The sequence below is a fragment of the Scardinius erythrophthalmus genome (assembly GCF_964197995.2).
Source record: "Scardinius erythrophthalmus genome assembly, chromosome: 23".
Taxonomy (NCBI): Eukaryota; Metazoa; Chordata; class Actinopteri; order Cypriniformes; family Leuciscidae; genus Scardinius; species Scardinius erythrophthalmus.
Window position 1 is genome coordinate 18,719,094 of NC_138243.1, and position 19,672 is coordinate 18,738,765.

A 19,672-nucleotide genomic window follows, 5' to 3' on the forward strand; every position below is an offset into this window, starting at 1 on the left:
GCTGTCCTTTTGAAATTTCTATTCAAAGAATCCTAAAAAAATCATGGTTTCCACAAAAATATTGAGCAGCACAACTGTTTCAACACTGATAATAAGAAATGTTTCTTGAGCATCAAATCATCATATTATATTGATTTCTGAAGGATCACGTGACACTGAAGACTGGAGTAATGATGCTGAAAATCCAGCTTTGCCATCTATATTCAAATAGAAATTTTTTAAATTGTAATAATATTTCACAATCTTACACTTTTTATTGCATTTTTGATTAAATAAATGCAGCCTTGGTGAGCATAAGAGACTTCTTTCAAAAACATTTTTAAAAAAATCTTACAAGTCTCAAACATGAAATTTATTTTTTTACAATGAATTTGACGTTTAAATAGCCTAAAATCAAATTTTGTCAATGTTTAGAAGTACACTGATATACAGATGACCTCAAAACTAAGACACATGAACTAAAAGCCACAAAACTCTCATTTAATTTTAATTTTAACTTTACAGACTTCAGACTTTACAGATGTCTTTAAAGAGCAACTGCTGTATTGAAAAAGACAAAAAACACACACACACACATTAATGGCAGTGTTAATGCACTGAAGTGAATCCAGTTTGAGTAATCATTCACCTTCTCCAGCTCTTCTTCATCTTCTTCCTCCTCTTCCTCAGAGAAGTCTGGAGCTTTCTTGGCCAGCAGCGGGTGCCACTGCAGACACTTGCGTTTGGGCCGCTTTCCGCTGATCTCTCCCTCCACCGGAGGTTCTTTCCCTCCACCTCCACCCTTCATACTGCTGCTGACCCTGATGAGGGCAAAGGTCAGAGGTCAAACACGGCCCTTAATGCTCTTTAACATCATGTAATAGACTGTAGGACAGGAAGAGGCCATGAAACACTGATAATTACATTGCCTGGTAGTTAATTTAAAGGTGAAATGTGTAATTGGTTACAAATTCGAGGAGACAGAATGGCAGCAACAGACTGTAAATAGAATTTGACGGGTGTCATAAAACTATAAGAGAAGCCAAGGCTACAATAATGTATTTTTGATAGGGCCATAAATCAAGTGGGGAGAACCTAAGCATCGATAGCTCTGGATAAGATCCTCAAAACACTGTTGACTTGTGTTTTCCAGTGTGCATTGTTAGTTCAAGAAAAAACAGAAAAAAACAGGCATGCTGTTGAGTGCATTGCGGCGCAGTGTTCGCTGATGGAGAGCGGACACAGGGTTCCCTGTCTATCTCAGCACTGTTCTTCTGCATCTGCAGCACCGGTGCAGCTCTACTGTACATGTGACCCTCCTCTCCAATAGGACCAGAGCACACATCTCACACACGGTCGCCGCATGCACACAAACAGGAAGAGGAACACACACACACAGTCACATCACCATGAAACATACCAGCTCTATTCTAGCTAGATTGTTTCCTAACTCGTGCGCCTCAATTATCATGTGTTACACTTTAAACTGCACACAGGAAGGATCCAGAATGGATCTGAATTTGGGAGTACAATGTTTCAAGACATTGCATTAACAGCAGACATCTTCTGTAAGGGTTTCCATAGCTGGTGTCTGCTGCCCTCTTGCTGTTTATTCAGTAATAAGGACTGAACAAATGCTGACACTAGACGAGGTCTTGCACGTTCATTCAACATTGTTAATGTGAGAACTTTTAGAGTTATTAGTGGATGTAAATGTCACATCTCATTTAACCCAGATGTTTTCATCACTATGTTAAAGGCACCTATATATTTCCATGTAAAAATACCCATTTATACTGTTTGAGAAAAATAGTATCATATAGGAAAAAACTTTAAATCATCAGCAAAATGCAATGTAAAAAAATGGATTTTGTACTGTATAAAAACGATGTCATTAATCTAAAAATGATTATATGATATTTGTGAAAAAACAAATATAGGCTATATATAAAATGACAAACTATTCTTAAAAGTATGAATAATATTCCATCTGTTAAAATTAATTAACTACATTAGTTAAGATGAACTAGCAATGAAAAATACTTCTGTACAAACATATTATTAAAATCAGAATTATATGTTAATATTATTTAATGGACCTGAGCTATCATGAACTAACAAAGAACATTAAAAAATAATAAATACTGTATCACACGTATTGCTCATTGTTAGTTAATACATTAACTAATGGGACCTTATTTTAAAAGGTTTTACCAAATTTTCTCACAAAACTATGCAGATTTGTCACTTTGCTGCTATGACTAGAACTATGACTGTCACTAGAATAAAATAACTGCAATTAATATAATGATTGGTTATGTAGAAAGCAAAATGAACGAAAATGAAAGAAAATAAAAATTCTGTAAATGCTAGCATATTTTTTTGTTTGCTGATTAAATTACAGTAAATTAATGGTTCACAAAATCATGTCCATTCATTCTTTAATTTAACAAAACCATCATTTGTATCATTTCAAATCCATTTTTTTCCAGTGGGCACACAAAAGGAAACATTTTGAGGATGTTCATGTTGCTCTATTCCATACAATGAAAGCATACATTACCAAGTCATTCACGGTAAAACCTTTGTGGGTTTGGAACAACATAAAGGTGAGTAAATGATGACAGAAGTTTAATTAATGGGAATGCTGATTCTTTTTCTGTATGGACAAACGAATCACTGTAAAGCTCAATAAAACTACAGCAGGGACAAATTCAACTCAGGCCATTTGTATGAAACCAATCAGGTCTTGCAGGACAGCAGTTCTCCCTTTATGACCGGTCACTATATGCACTAATGGCTGTTCAGTCTGAGTGGCAATAGCCCCTCTAATTGAGTGATGGCTTGATAAAGTGCAATAAAACAGAGATTACAGGAATAAAAATCAAGTAAAAAATGAATTCAAAGGGGAAAGATTGTGTCATTAATAAAACATAATCATCCAAAAATATATGGATAATACTGTAATTCATGGTTATGAGAATGTATATATATTAACATTACTATGAAAGGAATGTTCTAGTAGCAAGCTGTCGCTTACCACAAAATCATTTTGGCTCATCCTGCCGTATGTACATTTTTTGTACAGAAAATGTATGGCTAAGTTTACAATAGTAATGTAAGATGTTTAGATGAATAAATCTGATTAAACAATCAGACTTCAATAATAATACAGACTCATAAATCTCGTGGACATCTGATCATGTATGATTTGATTTTAGTTTGAGTAAACCGATTTTATGATTAACTGTTTCTGCCCCTTATAAATACCAATATTATGAAAAGTGAATGCTTTGTTTTCAGTTCAGGCAACATGATCAAATTAAAATGGAAATTTTGAAAGGCACATTACAATAAAAGTTGTTACCCTTCTTGCATGTGTTTTACGTTTGCATGGATTCTCCAACCTTCCTATCTTAGGGTGTGTTTAAACTTGTAGTTAGGTTCGCTTGGTTTGTTGGTCGAAGCCAAAAAAAACATTTTTTTTTTTTTCCTGGTCCGCTTAGAGTTCACAATGGCATTTTTAAAGTCCACGTGAAGTTGCAACAAGTTTTCTCCAGTGTTGTGATGTATTTCCAAGTTAAACAGAATATTGAATAGAGTAAAATTGACCCACAACCTGATTGGTCGGCTTTTATTACGTATATTTCATGACTGAACTTACCGAACATCCAAAACAATGCTGTGTGCTGGGCTAAATGCGCTCATTGTATGTGTATAGCGTACATATGATGGTATTTTGACCAGCTGAGAACATGTGAAGAGCTTATAAAATGTGTAAAGGTGTCAAAAAAGCATCAGGAATTCCTCCGTCATACACACAAACGAAGATCTACTGCGAGGAGATGCGGTTCTGATGCCTGTACTGAACTGTGACGGGCAACATCGCAACTATGACGAGAAAAAAAAAAACAATATCAGTGAGCATTCTGTCCTTTTTAGGGTCTTGTCTGCCTGTTTATGGTTTGTTTACATGTCTTTGGTCTGTGTTGCGTTCAAATATCATTCGAACCGCACCAGAGTTCGTTTGGAAGCGGACCGAGACCCATCTTTTCAGCTGTGTTGGTCCACTTGTTTGGTGCGCACCAGGGTTCGGGTGGCAGCGTTCACACATGTTCAAATGAACCGCACTAACAGAGCAATCGCACCAGGGTTCATTTTAATCGAACCAAACACGCCAAGTGTGAACACACCCTTATGTACTCTCATGCACTTGCCATGCAATGACAACTTTCAAAAACAAATTAAATCCAAATTTCTCAAATTTGAATGAAACAAGAGTTTGAAACATCACTGAACCAAGAGAGGGATACAGGACGTGCAACAGGTTTGCTGCTAAAAAAAAGTTAGAATTCCAAGAAACCTATGTTTAAAGCTAGTGATTCAATTCTATTCTATATCTTTTAGCCAACCAAGATTAAACAAATGGGTATTTATCTAAATGTAACCCTGGCGCATGACATTAATCATAACTTTAATATGAATGTAGTCTAAACTGCTCTACTGAAGAGTAAGCACAAAGCTTAACAGGGAAGATAGACACTTATTATTGTGTAAGAGACTGTGTAAAATCACACAGTAGTGATCAGCCAATCAAATTCACTTCTTTTAGAATTTTAAATTTACATTGCAAGAAAAAAATAGTTGTCAATGAAAGAAAAGTAAAAGAAAACATCTTGTGATATCAGTGCAAGTAAAAGATGTGAAGTTAGTTTAGTTGTTAAGATATTCACATTTTTATCTATTTATTCTAAAGCTTTTAACATATCTTTACTAAACTAACTGCTTAATAATAATTGATCAACTAAAATTGTACATGTGTAATGTATAATATTATGACAATACATAAATTGTTTTATTAAGACACAAATGAAGCAACAATATGCAGATAAACAGAAGTGTTAGTGTTATGGGTCAAGTGTTGACTCATTAATACTAGTGCTGGGCGGTTTACCGGTTCATACCGAATACCGGTGTTTATTTTTGTTACGATATGAATTTTTAATATACCGCAAAACCGGTGTATGTCGCTTTAATCGGAACGCGGCGCTGCGCGACACAGTCTCACCCCTCATTTACAACACACGTCTGCGGCGCATTACGGCTGCGACAAGGTTTTATTCCGTCCTCCACGCGGTGCGTCAAAATAGACTAGGCGCCTATATTTAGCGAAGCGGCGCGGAGAGCCGCTTCTGGGAAGCTTCGATCTGAAACACAAGCATTGACTAGAATGGGCACGAGACGTGTGGGGGTGAGAGTCTTTTTTTCTTGCGGCGCGCGTGTTTTTATACTGTATTAACGTATCTGAAGTGAACTGACGGTCTTAAGAAAAGTTTCTTTGTTATTACGATTGAATCTTTCTTTATCTTTCCTGATAAAGCAGTGTTTATGAGCGTTGCTGCTTTGTGTACAGCCGTTACCGGGGAAACCACTGTTTCTGCCGCTCCTAAAGCGCGTCCTGCTGGCACCTCTTTGTAAACAGCCTTGCAAACCTGTATTATTAATATTAGTGTGGATTTTTTCTATAATATTCACTCATGACAATAAAATAGGGCATTATAAGTAAATCTACTGCACTATTTCCTCTCTCACTCAGTAGAAAATGTGGTAAACACCCATCATGCTTGAGAAAAAAAAAACACACAAAAAAAAAAAAACCGGTAAAAACCGTGAAACCGGTATAATTTAGAAAAAAACCGTGATGTTGATTTTTGGTCAAACCGCCCAGCACTAATTAATACTAACACTTACAATTATAATAGAATGAAATCAAACTTTAATGATGCACTTTTTATGAATGCAATGCAAACCTACAACAGCTTGATGATACTGTGTTAGTGGAAAGAAAACATATGTAAATATAAACAGTGAACTTGGGATTGCATTATCAAACCATTGGCTACAAAAAAATGAATTGCTCATTAACTCCCCTTTCATTCTAATGAACTGCATTCACCTGTTATCCTTAGGTTAAATTTGACCAACAACCGAAAACCATTAAAAATTCATGAATTCTTAATTAGTGTTCAACGGATCTGAAGAAACATTAATTAAAGAAAATAATTTTTGCTGGTCAAAGTATATGATGATGAAAATCATGGTTATATACATTTACATTATAAATGGTTATATACTTGTTGTTAAATCTATCAAATTGAGTCAAATTTCACTATTTGATTAAGAAGTAATTCATTCACTATTGGCATTTCATAATATCTCACATTTTATAACAATTTCTGTATTACTTTTTATACTTTTTTAATCTTCCACTTCCCCAAATATGATTCATAGGCATAGTTTTAACCATTTAAAAACTTATCAAATATAAAGTCAAATTAGAAATACCACAGATGGAACACATTTTAAATAGTTTAAACAGATTAAAATCTGAAAAATCTGTTTTAGATATCATGACAATGTTAGAAAGCCTGGCTCCAATACCAAAAACAATGTGGTATTTATAGTCCATTCTTACAGATTACAATGGAAGGGCTAAAGGAATAACATGCTATGCATTTTATAATATGCCATTATATGATCAAAAGTACAATTTGTTATTGATGCAGTCATTCAGGAAAGTAGACCATGTTTGAACAGACTAGCTCTTTGCATGATAAAAGGTTGAAGAATGAATATGTGTTTTATCTCAGATTGAGCACAACCCAATAAGCAGGTGATTATGTACAGACACGAGCTTAAAATCTGTGATGTAATGAATGTTTGATCCGTGATGTTAAGGCATCAGATACCAATTAGTCTGTGAATTTAAGAGATATAACAACCGATGGAAGGGAAAAACACATGGCATGAAGTGAAGGCGTACTTACAGAGCCACAGAATATGGAAATACGGTATTTGAAAGATGAGGATGGATCTGTCAGTCAGGCTGTATCATGCGATGAAGATGACCTACAAAGTAAAACAAAAAAAAACACACTGTGCCCTCAGTACAGGAATAAATCATCGAAAGCAAAGCCAAATGCACCAAATAACTCTGTCCCGAGTCCGACCTCATCAGTCAGCGACATTTTAACCGTGTGTTGTGGATTTGATTAGTTAGAGGCATATGTGCACCGCCTCAGCTTCAAACTAAGGTGGCATCTTTGGTGTTATTGATGGAAGCATAAAGTTATGACATCGCTCACAGCATATATTGAATTCATTAAACCCACTTCAGCTATGGCAAGCAGTAGTAACATTTCCCTAACTTGTATATATTTACTAATACTTATTTTTTAATGTTACTAATACAAATGTCATTTACAATGACAGTGATTTGCAGCAACCAAGTGAACAGACATTGATTTCTTAAGATTACTACTAAATAGTACAATTAGTGACTAGTATCTCTTTCAATTTAACTACTCATAATTCATTAATTTGATACTGGTACTCATTCATTTTTATTAGACATTTGTTCTTATTCCAACAGTGACTAGCATCTATAATTTACTCGCTTGTAATTATTCAATAGATGCTTGTACTATCCAGCTGTGACAAGCAACTATGAGTAAATAGACAACATAATGAATCATTAAAACTCAAATAAATACAACAACTGGAACATATACTAGTCGAAAATGAATAGCTGATATCTGAACCATAGATTCCCATTAAATTCAATTTAATTGTAAATGATAGACACTACCCAGCTAGCAAAAAGTCGTCTATTAAACGTTGAATAGACGTAAATCTTCGACGTCTAATTATGACTTTTCAACGTTGAAAACAGGTCGATCTTCAACGTCTTGATGGAATATGTAAAACTCTTTCAATTTATTTGAGATAATAATGAACATGGTTTAGTAGTTTGTTTTCTCCGTTATTTTAGCATGTATAACAGACTTATCCGAAAACACATAGTCAAACAGTCCGGCTGAAACTACTTATTTTCAACCATATTTCAACATTGAAAGATGGTAATTGTTTCCTGGGTAGACTCTTGTATTTATTGGAATTAGGGATGAAGCGATGTATCGGGCCAATAATTGGTATAAGCCAATAAAAGCATTTATATTCACGTTCGGCCATCGGTTGGTTGTTTAAAAACAGCCGATGATCAGGGTCTATTAATACTTAGTCAATCAAAAGGGGGCAGAAATACGTCAAACTGCAACTCATATTATGTGTAAAGAAAATTTCAAATTGAATTTAGGGCTGCAACAATAACGCATGAACAATTTAAAAAGCAATGTTAAAGCAGGCTCTATTCGACCCTATGAATCACCCGTAGTTCAAGCCAGGGTTGCCAGGTCCACTGTTTTTCTCTAGACCAAAATATTTTTGTAGCTCACCTACCATCCAATTATCGCAAAGAGCTTTCAAATTCTGTCCATTTTTATCAGGAAATTTTTTAAATAATTGCCATTTTGACACTCATAATGTGATGTGACAGATTGCTGTAGCATCTAAGTTCAAGCAGCAGCGCGGAACTTTTCTTCCACTTTAACACAAGTTATAGCATGAAAAAACATGCATGAACATCAAAAGGTATGTTGAAAGATACAGTCCAACTTACCGAAATGTATCATGTCTCATGTAATCGCTCAATCAGTGTTTCAACTGCAGAAAGATGTCCATAAAACAGCTTGTGAACAATATGTCGCTTAACGTTGCATTTACCTCAGGGAAGTTTGTTTGTTAGCTATAAAAAACACCAGAGATGAGTTTACTTACGGTTAGTGTTTGAATAAATATGTCATGAAGACAAGTGTTTGTTAAAACTACCTCTAATATTACAGTAATGTACCGAATGATGGAGTTCCCTGTATAGTTTACAGCATTAGTTGGGAGAGATTTTTTCCTTAAGAAAATCAAACTATTGGTAGAGATCACTCTGAATAATCGCCTATCGGTATCGGCAGACATTTTGTATCGGTGCATCTCTAATTGGAATAAGTACTAGTGTCTAATGAATAAAGCCCCGTTCACACACTAGCAACTTTGTTGTTGTAGTTCATATGTCGCTGCACCAGTTGGTTGCTAGTAGACGTTCTTAGTTCTGGTTAACCTAACGTGTTAACGAACGTCACTCATGACGAATCAACATGTGCAAGTGCGGCCATCTATCTGTGCCAAGACCACAAACGCAAGGCTATTTGGGTCCATTCACAATTAAGTAGCATTATTTACATTATGTTTTACATAGTCATTGCATGAAGTCAAAGACATAAGAAACTTCTCCGTCTTGCAGACACTGATACAAGAGACAGGTCGCTGCATTTGTTAAAGTCGGATTGAAATGAAAACTCACCCTATTTTTTAAATGCATAAACAATTTTATTAAAAGTCTGACCTCGTTTAATAAAAACACCATTAACTTGATTTTCTGGCAAAAAAAGTCAGACTTCTCCAATTATTTAGTGTGCTCCCTTACAAGCTCATGTTCATCTGCCTCCATTTTTGAGTGCAACACCCACATCTCGAAACCTAATCAACAACCGATGCACTGAACCAGGTTCCCACCCTACATTTTATCTTTTCCGATGATCCGTTACACTTAGATGTCCATATTTCCCTTTCATTGCAACTTTTCATTGCTAAGCATGCTCACAAATAGCTATGAATGGTGATTAAATTGCTGGACATCACTGAGTCGCTGTACTGCTGGTTTCCAGTCGGCGTTCCTATTCATACTCGTACTGATGACGGGTCGCTGCACATTTGCTTCTCAACTTTTTGCATCGCCAACGGTCATAATCGTTTATGCAGAATGAATGACTTTCTGCGGCTTTTCAACTGCAGATCACGGTCAATGTGAACACCTGTTTAACTCAATATGCATTTACATATAAATAATGAACAGTTAAGGTAATAGTGAATTTAAACAATAGGGCTTTTCACACTGTGCTTAGCTTAACCCCAGGTTATCGGCATTCTAAACCCGGCTTTTAACCCGGAGTAAAGGTACGTTTCACACTTGTAATTTAGAAGCAGGATTAGCACTGCTTTTTATCCGGGGTTATGAAACTCTGCTCTGGAACAGGGTTAGCATGGCTTTTGCAGTGTTAACCCCATTGCGGTGCCAAACTTATACAGTGTGAAGTAATGCTGTGTTACAACTAGATGCTTAGCAACAGACAACCAAATGTGTGTCTCATTCATATTCATATGTTTTGGACAGTCATGGAAACATTGTGTTGTATACAGTAGTTTCAACGTTTAAGGGGAAAAAATGTCAAATGGTGACAGAAAATGCGACAATTGGAATGAGGAGGAGAACATTTCATTCTTACCTTTATAGTCCAAAAAGTTAATTCAGGATACACTTTATAATACAGGGCAATATACAATATGAGGATGTGCAATGCTAGAGCATTTATGTAAACATTTTGCATGCAGCGTTCATTTAATCAGTGACACCGCGAATAAGGATGTTAACCCAGGTTTAAGAATGTACAGTGTGAAACGTCAGATTATGAATCTCTAGGATTAGCCTAATTGTTAACCCAGGGTAAATTATCAGCAATGTGAAACATAAAATAAGATAACCCAGGATTTCGTTTAGCCTGGGGTTGACTGACCCAGGGTTAGCCATTTCAAGTGTGAAAAGCCCCAATTATACCTAGTAACGTTAATAAAAAGATATAAGTGTTAAGAAAGCAATGTTTAAAAGGCTTGCCACACTTCGACTCGTTCATGTAGGTCTTATTAAAGCAAATCCGACACAGTTTTGTCGAGTGGATGGACGATATGTACAGTATTGCAGCGTTTCGTTTTCAGGTACAGCCTGAGAGCGGTGCTCTCTCTCTGTGTCTCTCCCTGCTCAACTATCGAACAGCGAATCAAGAACTCCACAAAGCACAATGTCGACGATATCGTCCGATTATTTAAGCCATCGAGCACATTTCATAACTCATTTGACCCCTTATTTGAACTGTGCTCGGTTTGCATCTCGGTGCAAAATGTCGATCTGGGCTTTGACAAGACAGACAGCCGAGAGTCCATCTTGCTTTGGGGAAGATGAAGTATAAATCTCACTCCTGTCAAACTCCGCCAGGGCATTTTCAGAGAGAGATACCCCTCCACAAGCTTTCATTACTTAAACTATGGGTTTTCAGGGCAGACTTTTCAGATGAGACGGTTTTGTGCTCAGGTTTCTCGCTCCGTTCGGTCAGATAGAATAAAAGTAGCTGGCTAGCCTGCTAGCCCCTGTGATGCGAGATTGCTCTAGCTCGCCTGAACGTGTCATTAGCAGACCCATATGCAATAATCGCACGGTTGGTCGTACATGTTAAATCGTCGTGAATTGCACAGAAACCCTGATGTTCGGTGAGAGCAGGTGTCACACACGCAGATCACAAAAGTTGTTTATGCCGAAGCACAACAAACTGGCACGTATTTCGCACTGTCTAAGCGAGAGCTCCCGATCAATCGGAACTCGGGGCTTTTCACAAACAAAATATGTCCAAGTTTTCAGTCATCGCGGCATATGTGAATGCAAACTTACCCCTGAAATCCGGTCGAAACGCCAGGGCCTTCTCATTCCAGCCTCAAACTTATTGACACATCAGAACAGTTCTGCACTGGCCGTCCGTACAGTAGCCCCACAGACACTTATATTATTTTTTACCGGATGCTTGGAAGGGAGCAACAACGCAGCGTGAAGTCGACAAAACTACATCACAATCGCGCCGATCACTCCAACAACGAATAACGGTGGGGACCGAATGCCACTTGGTGTTGGTACTTTCGTTTCAGGCGAACAATTTTCTGGGTTTGTTTTCTCTCGCAGCCCTCCTCCCCCTCCGTGCGTTCAAGTGTTCCCACTGAAGCCCGTGTGCACAGTGTGTGGATGTTCACAGCGCTGGACTCACTGGCCTACCGTCACATCATCCTCATCCTCATCCTCATTCAGTCTGTGTCCTGTCAGAAAATCCAGTCTAATACGATACTTGTTTTTTATATCTGGGTTCTGGATGGTTGACCAAAAATCAGCTTTACCACCTTATGACGAGCAGGTAGGTGGTTTTGCTGCTGGTCCAATAGTTTGCAAGCTTGCAAACTATCTTTATCAGCCAGAAAGACATGCCATACCAACACACATCTAGTTAGTTTGTGAACAGTGTGTGGCTGTTTTGGACTAACTGGACTATATCGTCATCATAAATAGCTGGTTGACCAGTCACAAGGTTCCATAAACCAGCTTGACCACCTCATATGACCAGCCGGTAGCTGGTTTGTTGCTGGTCTATCTGATTTACCATCTTAGACCAGCTACCATGCTCCAAAACACATCTAGTTAGTTTGTCCAGTGTGTTGCTGTTCTGGACTGACTTGAATATTTCATCATTATCATAATTAGTTGGTTGACCAGTCACCGTGTTCCAAAAACTAGCTTCACCACCTCATATGTGACCCTGGACCACAAAACCAGTCTTATGTGTATTTTTTCTAAAATTGAGATTTATACATCATCTGAAAGCTGAATACACAATCTCTCCATTGATGTATGGTTTATTAGGATAGGACAATATTTGTCCGAGAAACAACTATTTGAAAATCTGGAATCTGAGGGTGCAAAAAAATCGGAATATTGAGAAAATCGCCTTTAAAGTTGTCAATTTCTATTGGCGATAGTGCTGCATCCATTCACAAAAATAAATGTTTTATATATTTAAGGTGGGAAATTTACAAAATATCTTCATGGAACATGATCTTTACTTAATATCCTAATGATTTTTGACATAAAAGAAAAATCTATAATTTTGACCCATACAATGTTTTGTTGGCTATTGCCACAAATATACCCGTGCAACATAAGACTGGTTTTGTGATCCAGGGTCACATATGACCAGCTGGTATCTGGTTTGTTGTTGGTCTGCCAGCTTAATTACCATCTTAGACCAGCTTGAAATGAGCGATCATGTTGCAAAAACATGGTTGACCCGCTTAAGCCGGTATGAATGTCTTAAAGGCCTGGTTTCACAGACAGGGCTTAGATTAAGCCAGAATTGAGCCTTAGTTTAATTAGGAAATTTAAGTAGCTTTTATAAGCGTGTCTTAGAAAAGAAAAAACATTACTGGTGTGCATCTTGTGACAAAACAATGGCACTAACATATTTTAAGATATGTCAGTGAAAGTTACTTTCAGCACAAACATGCATTTAAGTCTGGGACTAGGCTTAAGCCTCGCCTGTGAAACCGGCCAATAGCTGTTTTTTTTTTCTGGTCTAAGATGGACCACCACCATAGGAACCGGTACCATGGCTGCATCCAAAATCGCATACTTCCCTATATAGTAGGCTAAAAACAGTAGTAAAAGTAGTATGTCCGGTAGGCAAGAGAGTAGGCAAAAAGTACCCTAATGGCCTACTTCTTCCCACGAGATTCTGAGGTGTGCAAACGAAGGACACTTTATTGTCCCATAAGGCCACAGGAGAGGATTTGTGAATGGCAGTGAAGCGATGAAACTGACGCTGGTTGATGATCACATAATAATGACAACATGGCGAATGTAGTTCGTCCATATTACATTCATACCACACATACTCATACTATATAGAACATACTTTTTAAAGAAGTTGTTAAGGAATTACATATTCAAAATATGTACCTGCTCAAGAGAGTATGCGATTTCGGATGCAGCCCAAGCTTTAAACACATTCTAGTTGATTTATGCACTTGACTACCCATGTTATAGCCAATCATATTTTTTTGGCCATTAAGGGTTGACTATAGTGACTGTAAGCTGTGTTTTTTTTTTTTGCTGGTTCAAGAGCTTAATGACAATCTTAGGCCAGCTAAAATATTGCAAAAAAACATCCCTGACCACCTTAAACTGGTATAACTGACTGATAGCTGGTTTGTTGCTGGTGGACCATCTTAGACCAGCTACCTTGTAACATAACACACATATCATTTTAAACTGGATTTCCCAGCATAGTTTAGAGTCAAACCATTCTGCCTAAACTTCAGTGCTGCGTTTAAGTTGTTTCACTGCACCTACTTCTAGAGGATGACACCACCATGCTGGGAATGCTTTTCTGATTCAGATCCACTATCTGTAGAGCTTCCTGGATGTTGTGTATTAGTGTCAGATCGGCGTTGCGCTGGTAAAATAAACTCTAACAGTGCATGTGCGTCGCCACTTACCTGCAACAGGCCACCAAAGTGACTTAACAGCTCCGTTGTCCACCTTTCGCACCCCTTCGATGGTGTCTTTCTCTGTTCACTTTTTTTGCAACATACAGTCTACTGTACATGCAGTGAGTGAAAATATAGTTTTCATGTAAGGACAGTTATGATTGGACGCACGCTTGAGTGACAGCCCGAGGCAGCCACTCAGAGTGCGCGAAACATTTCGGCACGGTTCCGAGACAGAGAGATTAAAACCACATCTTCATAATGTCCTGAACATTCACACAACACATAAAACACACAACAGTTACAGAAGAATTGTGCACTATCATTCATTAGATCAACAGGAGGTGTGAAATTATCGATATAGAGACGCCATCGAGAAAAGAGAGCGAGTGACATACGCTTCATGCAATCTCAACACATACTAAACACTAAACAGTCCCCGACCCCGAGTGCAAACACACATTAGTGAACAACATTGATGTGTTTGCCCCGTATTCACTCTTTGCATACGACTGTTTAAAGCTCATTGTGGTTAAAAGACGATAAGCCATGCGTGTGTTCATTCGTGTCACAGCAGCCTTGTTCTCTCACATACTGGTCCACCGTTTTCCTGTCTCGTTGCCCTCTTTATGAGAGTTTTTCATGATACGGATCTACGTGCTAACACGAGAGTGGACATCGCATTATCACCTCTACATATCACTTTGGTCACACACGAGCAGTTATAAAACAAGCAATTTATGCTCATGATTGTTTATGTCGTTGATATTGATTAATGGGGATGAGGAGGAGGAGGAAGAGGAAGAGGGAGTTCAACAGAGGCAGAATCGTACCTGTGCGAAGCGATGCTTTTATAACTGTACAGTTAATACTTTTCTGTCAATCTTTTCGTGCGATACAAAATTTAACTCTATCTCTGCTGAAAAACAAAACAAAAACAGCGTATACCAGCCTAAACTGGTTTGCTGGTCTTAATTTTCTCCCAAGCTACTCAAGTTAGTCAGCTTGCTGGCTTTAAATGGGTTTTGAGCACTTTCCTACTGGTCTAGCTGGTGTAAATAAGCTCAACCAGCTGATGACCAGCTTGGTCAGTCTACCATCTTAAATCAGCTAAGATCAGCAGTTTACATTAGTAACCTTTTTATTAATTTATTAGTATTATTATTATTATTTTAAATGTTAAATGTAGGGTAGCTTTTGTACCTTGAAAATGTTCTACAAGATCACTGTTATTTGACAAATTTATTAGGCCTATTTATTTTCACTATTATTTTCATAGATTATTGCCATTTTCTCTGATGGACTATGACAAGTTACAATGTAATGCTTATATGTGTAGGAGGGTGTGTGACGAGTGTGATGATTAATTAATTGACTACTTAAATTTAATGTACCTGAATCACTCCAATAGTTTGTTACTCAGGCCTATGTGTTTATCGTATTTTCATGCAACACAACCACATGCATGTGAAACGTGATATTCCATAAGCAACCATGAGATTATTAATTACTGCTTTGTTAAAGGGATAGTTCACTCAAAAATGAAAATTCTATCATTAATTACTCACCCTCATGTCGTTCCAAACCCGTAAGACTTCCGTTCATCTTCAGAACCAATTTTTTAATATTTTTAATGAATTCTGAGAGCTTTCTGTCCCTCTGTTGACAGCTACGCAACTACCATTTTGACAATTCAAAAAGTTCATAAAGAGATCATATAACTATTCCCTATGAATTGAGCGGTTTAGTCCAAATTTTCTGAAGAGACAAGATCGCTTTATATAATGAACAGATTGAATTTAGGCTTTTCTTTACATTTAAACATTCATCAACTCACACATCAGTTGTGGTATACGTAAACTCAAGCATGTTTGCTTGATGTCCATGAACCAGTGAGGTTCATTCTTGTGTTATGCAGCACGTTTGAGCTTCCACAAGAAGTTTGGGTGAACTATATGAAAGTGGACTGACTGTAACAAAACTACCACTCAAACTAAAGGAATCAGCCTCGGTAAGTTAATCTAATGGGCCAATCATTAACCTCCTGGTCAGATAAGTTTGATGAGACATTCTTTTCCCACAAAAGTGAAATCAGATCAGTTGAATTTTGATGTTTCATGTTAATCACATTAAAACAGTATGTGTTAATAGTCATTTTGTAAGTCGTTGAGAGACTGAAAGAGAGAGAGTGAGTTGAGGAAAATCACATTAGTGACCGATTAGATTATTGCTTTCAATAGAAGTGGCTCAGAAATAAATCAAGGTGTTTCACATTTTTTCACATTCCCGAGAGTCATAATAAGGGCTTCAGAATTCCATTTTCCCCTTTCCATATGTGAAACTGCTCCTTTGTGTACACACCCTCTTATTTGAGAGGGAATTATATCCTGTTGTTTAGGGCTCTAAAATGATTTAAATACTGCGGTAGATGAGTAATTGAAAGTTTAATTTCATTATTATCATTACTGAATCACTAATGTGTCTGCATTGCAAAATTAATTTGTGTATTTCTTTCATTCAGTCTTGGAAAACCTGTAAATTTCAGTGAATTTTGAAGTTGTGTTTTGTGTATTGAATATACAAACAAAACATTTCCTTTCCTAAATAGTACTTGTGTAGGGTAAAAGTCAGTCCAAGCAGTTTATGAATCAGTCCAAGCAGTTCACAGAAAAATATGATTCATTAATCAATCTGAATCAAAATGTTTTTAAAAATCCTCCTCATGGAAAACTAATTATTAATTCACTTGTCAAAAACAGTCCAAGTAGCAAGGCAGGCTTTCTGTAACATGCATGTTGCATTAATGTTTCAATTATGAGGGCCATAAATCATTCATTTTAAACATCATATAAAGCTCAAGCTTTGATTGTGTAGCTCAAAGACAAACCTTCTGCACTTTCTCGACAATCCAAAATAATCGATATTATATATAAATAATATAATATACAGAGTTTGTTAACAGCAATAGTCCTAAACCTCACAGGCGGTTCCACAAAATACCTATTAAGTGCATGGCAGAATTCCACACAATCTGTCTCAAACGGACAAATTCTGTCTCAAACAATAACACATAGGAATTCATTTTATAAAACCCCACCTAAGTTGCTGTTTCTGTATAAAGACAAATCTTCCTGTTTGAAATTGCATGAAGCAGCTAAATGCACTGTAATCAACCCATCCTCAAAGCACACGCTCACTGAGGCTGCAGGTGTGATTCAGTTTCTAGCATCGCACTTTTGACTCTTTTACTGAGGATTTATAGAATAGGCCTACACTACAAAAACCCACTTATCTGTAGATCATATAAAATGTGAGGCAAATTTCTTTCTGGTGAGCAAATAGTGCCCAATTTGCAAAGTATATCTTTCCATGTCTCAGGACAAACTACTACAGTGCACTCATTATGAACAATGAAAATGCATAATAATAATACTACTAATAATATTCTCATTATGTACTGATTCTACCATCTGTTTATTAATTTAATTATTGTTAATATTTGTATAAAAAAAATATAATTACGATAACAATAATACTCATTGTATATTGATCCTGCACTGTCAAGTCAAGTCAAGTCAAGTCAAGTATATTTGTATAGCGCTTTTCACAAAACAGATTGTATCAAAGCAGCTTCACAGTATTAAATTAAAATAATACAACAAGGTTTGTTTCTAGTGGAATTTATTGATTGATAAAATCAAATTAAATATCCCCAAAATATCCCCAACTGAGCAAGCCAAAGGCAACAGTGGCAAGGAACCGAAAAACTCCATCAAGTGACCTAATGGTGTCCTAAAACTCCATCAGGTGACCCAATGGCTCAGTCGGGGGCCAGTTCTCCTCTGGCATTTATGAACCAGAGGCCGGATTGTAGTTTGAACTGTCACTCTATTAATTTAATTCCCAGTTTAGGTTAATAAAGGTCAATAAATCGGCCTATATTTGAAGTTATAAAGTGAGTTGTCAGATTTCAGTTGTCGGATCTCAGTCTTCATATTCATACATAAGACAGTATGCTGTGATTTAGAAATGTAAGTTTATCATCTTATTAATTTGTATTATTGTTTGCATGTCTAGTTTGTACTGATAGCTCAATAAAACCCCTTAATTGTTTCTTGAGAGTTTCAGTATTTACCCTAACTTTTCTCTTGACAGGCCATTTTTTTGAATGGTCACTCTGTGGCACTGTTCATCAAGGAGGATTTGAGTAGGCTATTCCTTCTAGTGTTATTTGACCCAGATAAGGAAATTCAGATAATCCGGTGAATTCTGGAGCATCTGTAGATCAATGGTAAAGAGGCATAAGAGTTGGCCTGCCCTTTGGCCTCTGAAGATAAGGAGAAGAGAATCCATCCATCTCACGGTAAGGCATGCCTAATGGCCTCAGTATATTTGCTTGCTGATGTCTGGTCTCATTACCGAGTCCGATGTATTGTGTACGTTGATATTGCCGCGGTACAGTAGCACTCTCTAGTGAGGCTTAAGATTACAGCTTCTGTTTGTACCGCGGCACCTGCTGCCCTCTGCTGGTCACCTGCTACACTACAGCATCCTAACAGGTATGGGAAATGAAGTGTTTTTAAATGTGATTTTAAATGTAATTTTTAAGAAGCCAAATTTAGATATCACAAGCTTAAAAAAATTATGATAAGGAATTATGATTAAGAAATATCAAAACAAATTATAAAGAATTCAGATTCAGAGAATTCATAATGAGAAAATAGAGAGAGAAAACGATACGTGAAATGAAGGAGTATAAGAATATTTGGTTCATTTAAGAAGCCTCAGTGTTGCAGGATTCGAACGGAGCTAAAGTCAGTCCATGCTTGATTGTGATTGGCTGGCTGGGGATTTCTAGGTTAGTGCTGTAGGGGAGAGCTGTCTCACAGTAGGGAGAGCTGTCTCACTGTAGAGAGAGAGAGAGAGAGAGAGAGAGAGAGAGAGAGAGAGAGAGAGAGAGAGAGAGAGAGAGAGAGAGAGAGAGAGAGAGAGAGAGAGAGAGAGAGAGAGAGAGAGAGAGAGAGAGAGAGAGAGAGAGAGAGAGAGAGAGAGAGAGAGAGAGAGAGAGAGAGAGAGAGAGAGAGAGAGAGAGAGAGAGAGAGAGAGAGAGAGAGAGAGAGAGAGAGAGAGAGAGAGAGAGAGAGAGAGAGAGAGAGAGAGAGAGAGAGAGAGAGAGAGAGAGAGCTGTCTCACTGTGAGAGAGAGAGAGAGAGAGAGAGAGAGAGAGAGAGAGAGAGAGAGAGTATCAGTCCTGTGGAGCTTGAGAAGTGCCGTTTGCTTTGTTAAAGTTCTAGAACTCTTTTTATGCTTCCTATAAAACGAGGGAATGGAAGATAAAGGTGAATAGAAATTAATTTCTCTCTGACTCTGTGTGGACTCCCTTCCAGGCGGCCCTCTAATTTAGACTAATCTCTCTCTGGATGGGTCAAGCAGCGGTTGGAAAGACACACAGGGGTTTGCGCTGCTTATTAACATAAAAAGAGGGATTACACGATAATTGTCCCAGCTGTGAAGGCCGTCTAATTTAGCTATTGGGTTTATGATGCTATAGTTCTAGTTAATGACTGTAGTGGGTCTTGTGCAGATAAACACCATTGCTTACAGCAGG

The 19,672-nt window shown here is 37.4% G+C and overlaps 1 protein-coding gene across 8 annotated transcripts in view; it reads right to left on the bottom strand.

Annotated features, from left to right (window-relative positions):
- The window catches only part of bbx (BBX high mobility group box domain containing), a 33,248-nt gene extending 18,583 nt beyond the window's left edge, over window positions 1-14,665 (bottom strand). For 4 of the 8 annotated variants that reach the window (XM_081353766.1, XM_081353765.1, XM_081353764.1 and 1 more), the window contains exons 1-3: window positions 11,429-11,895; window positions 6,807-6,888; window positions 629-800 (exon numbers count right to left, since the gene is read on the bottom strand). In XM_081353766.1, coding sequence (XP_081209892.1) covers window positions 629-787 — 159 coding nt within the window. In that variant the 5' untranslated portion in view covers window positions 788-800; window positions 6,807-6,888; window positions 11,429-11,895. Of the gene's footprint in view, window positions 1-628; window positions 801-6,806; window positions 6,889-11,428; window positions 11,896-14,073 lie in introns of those variants that run through there. The other 4 variants (XM_081353767.1, XM_081353768.1, XM_081353763.1 and 1 more) reach the window with 2 other exon arrangements.
- Window positions 14,666-19,672: the final 5,007 nt, after the last annotated feature.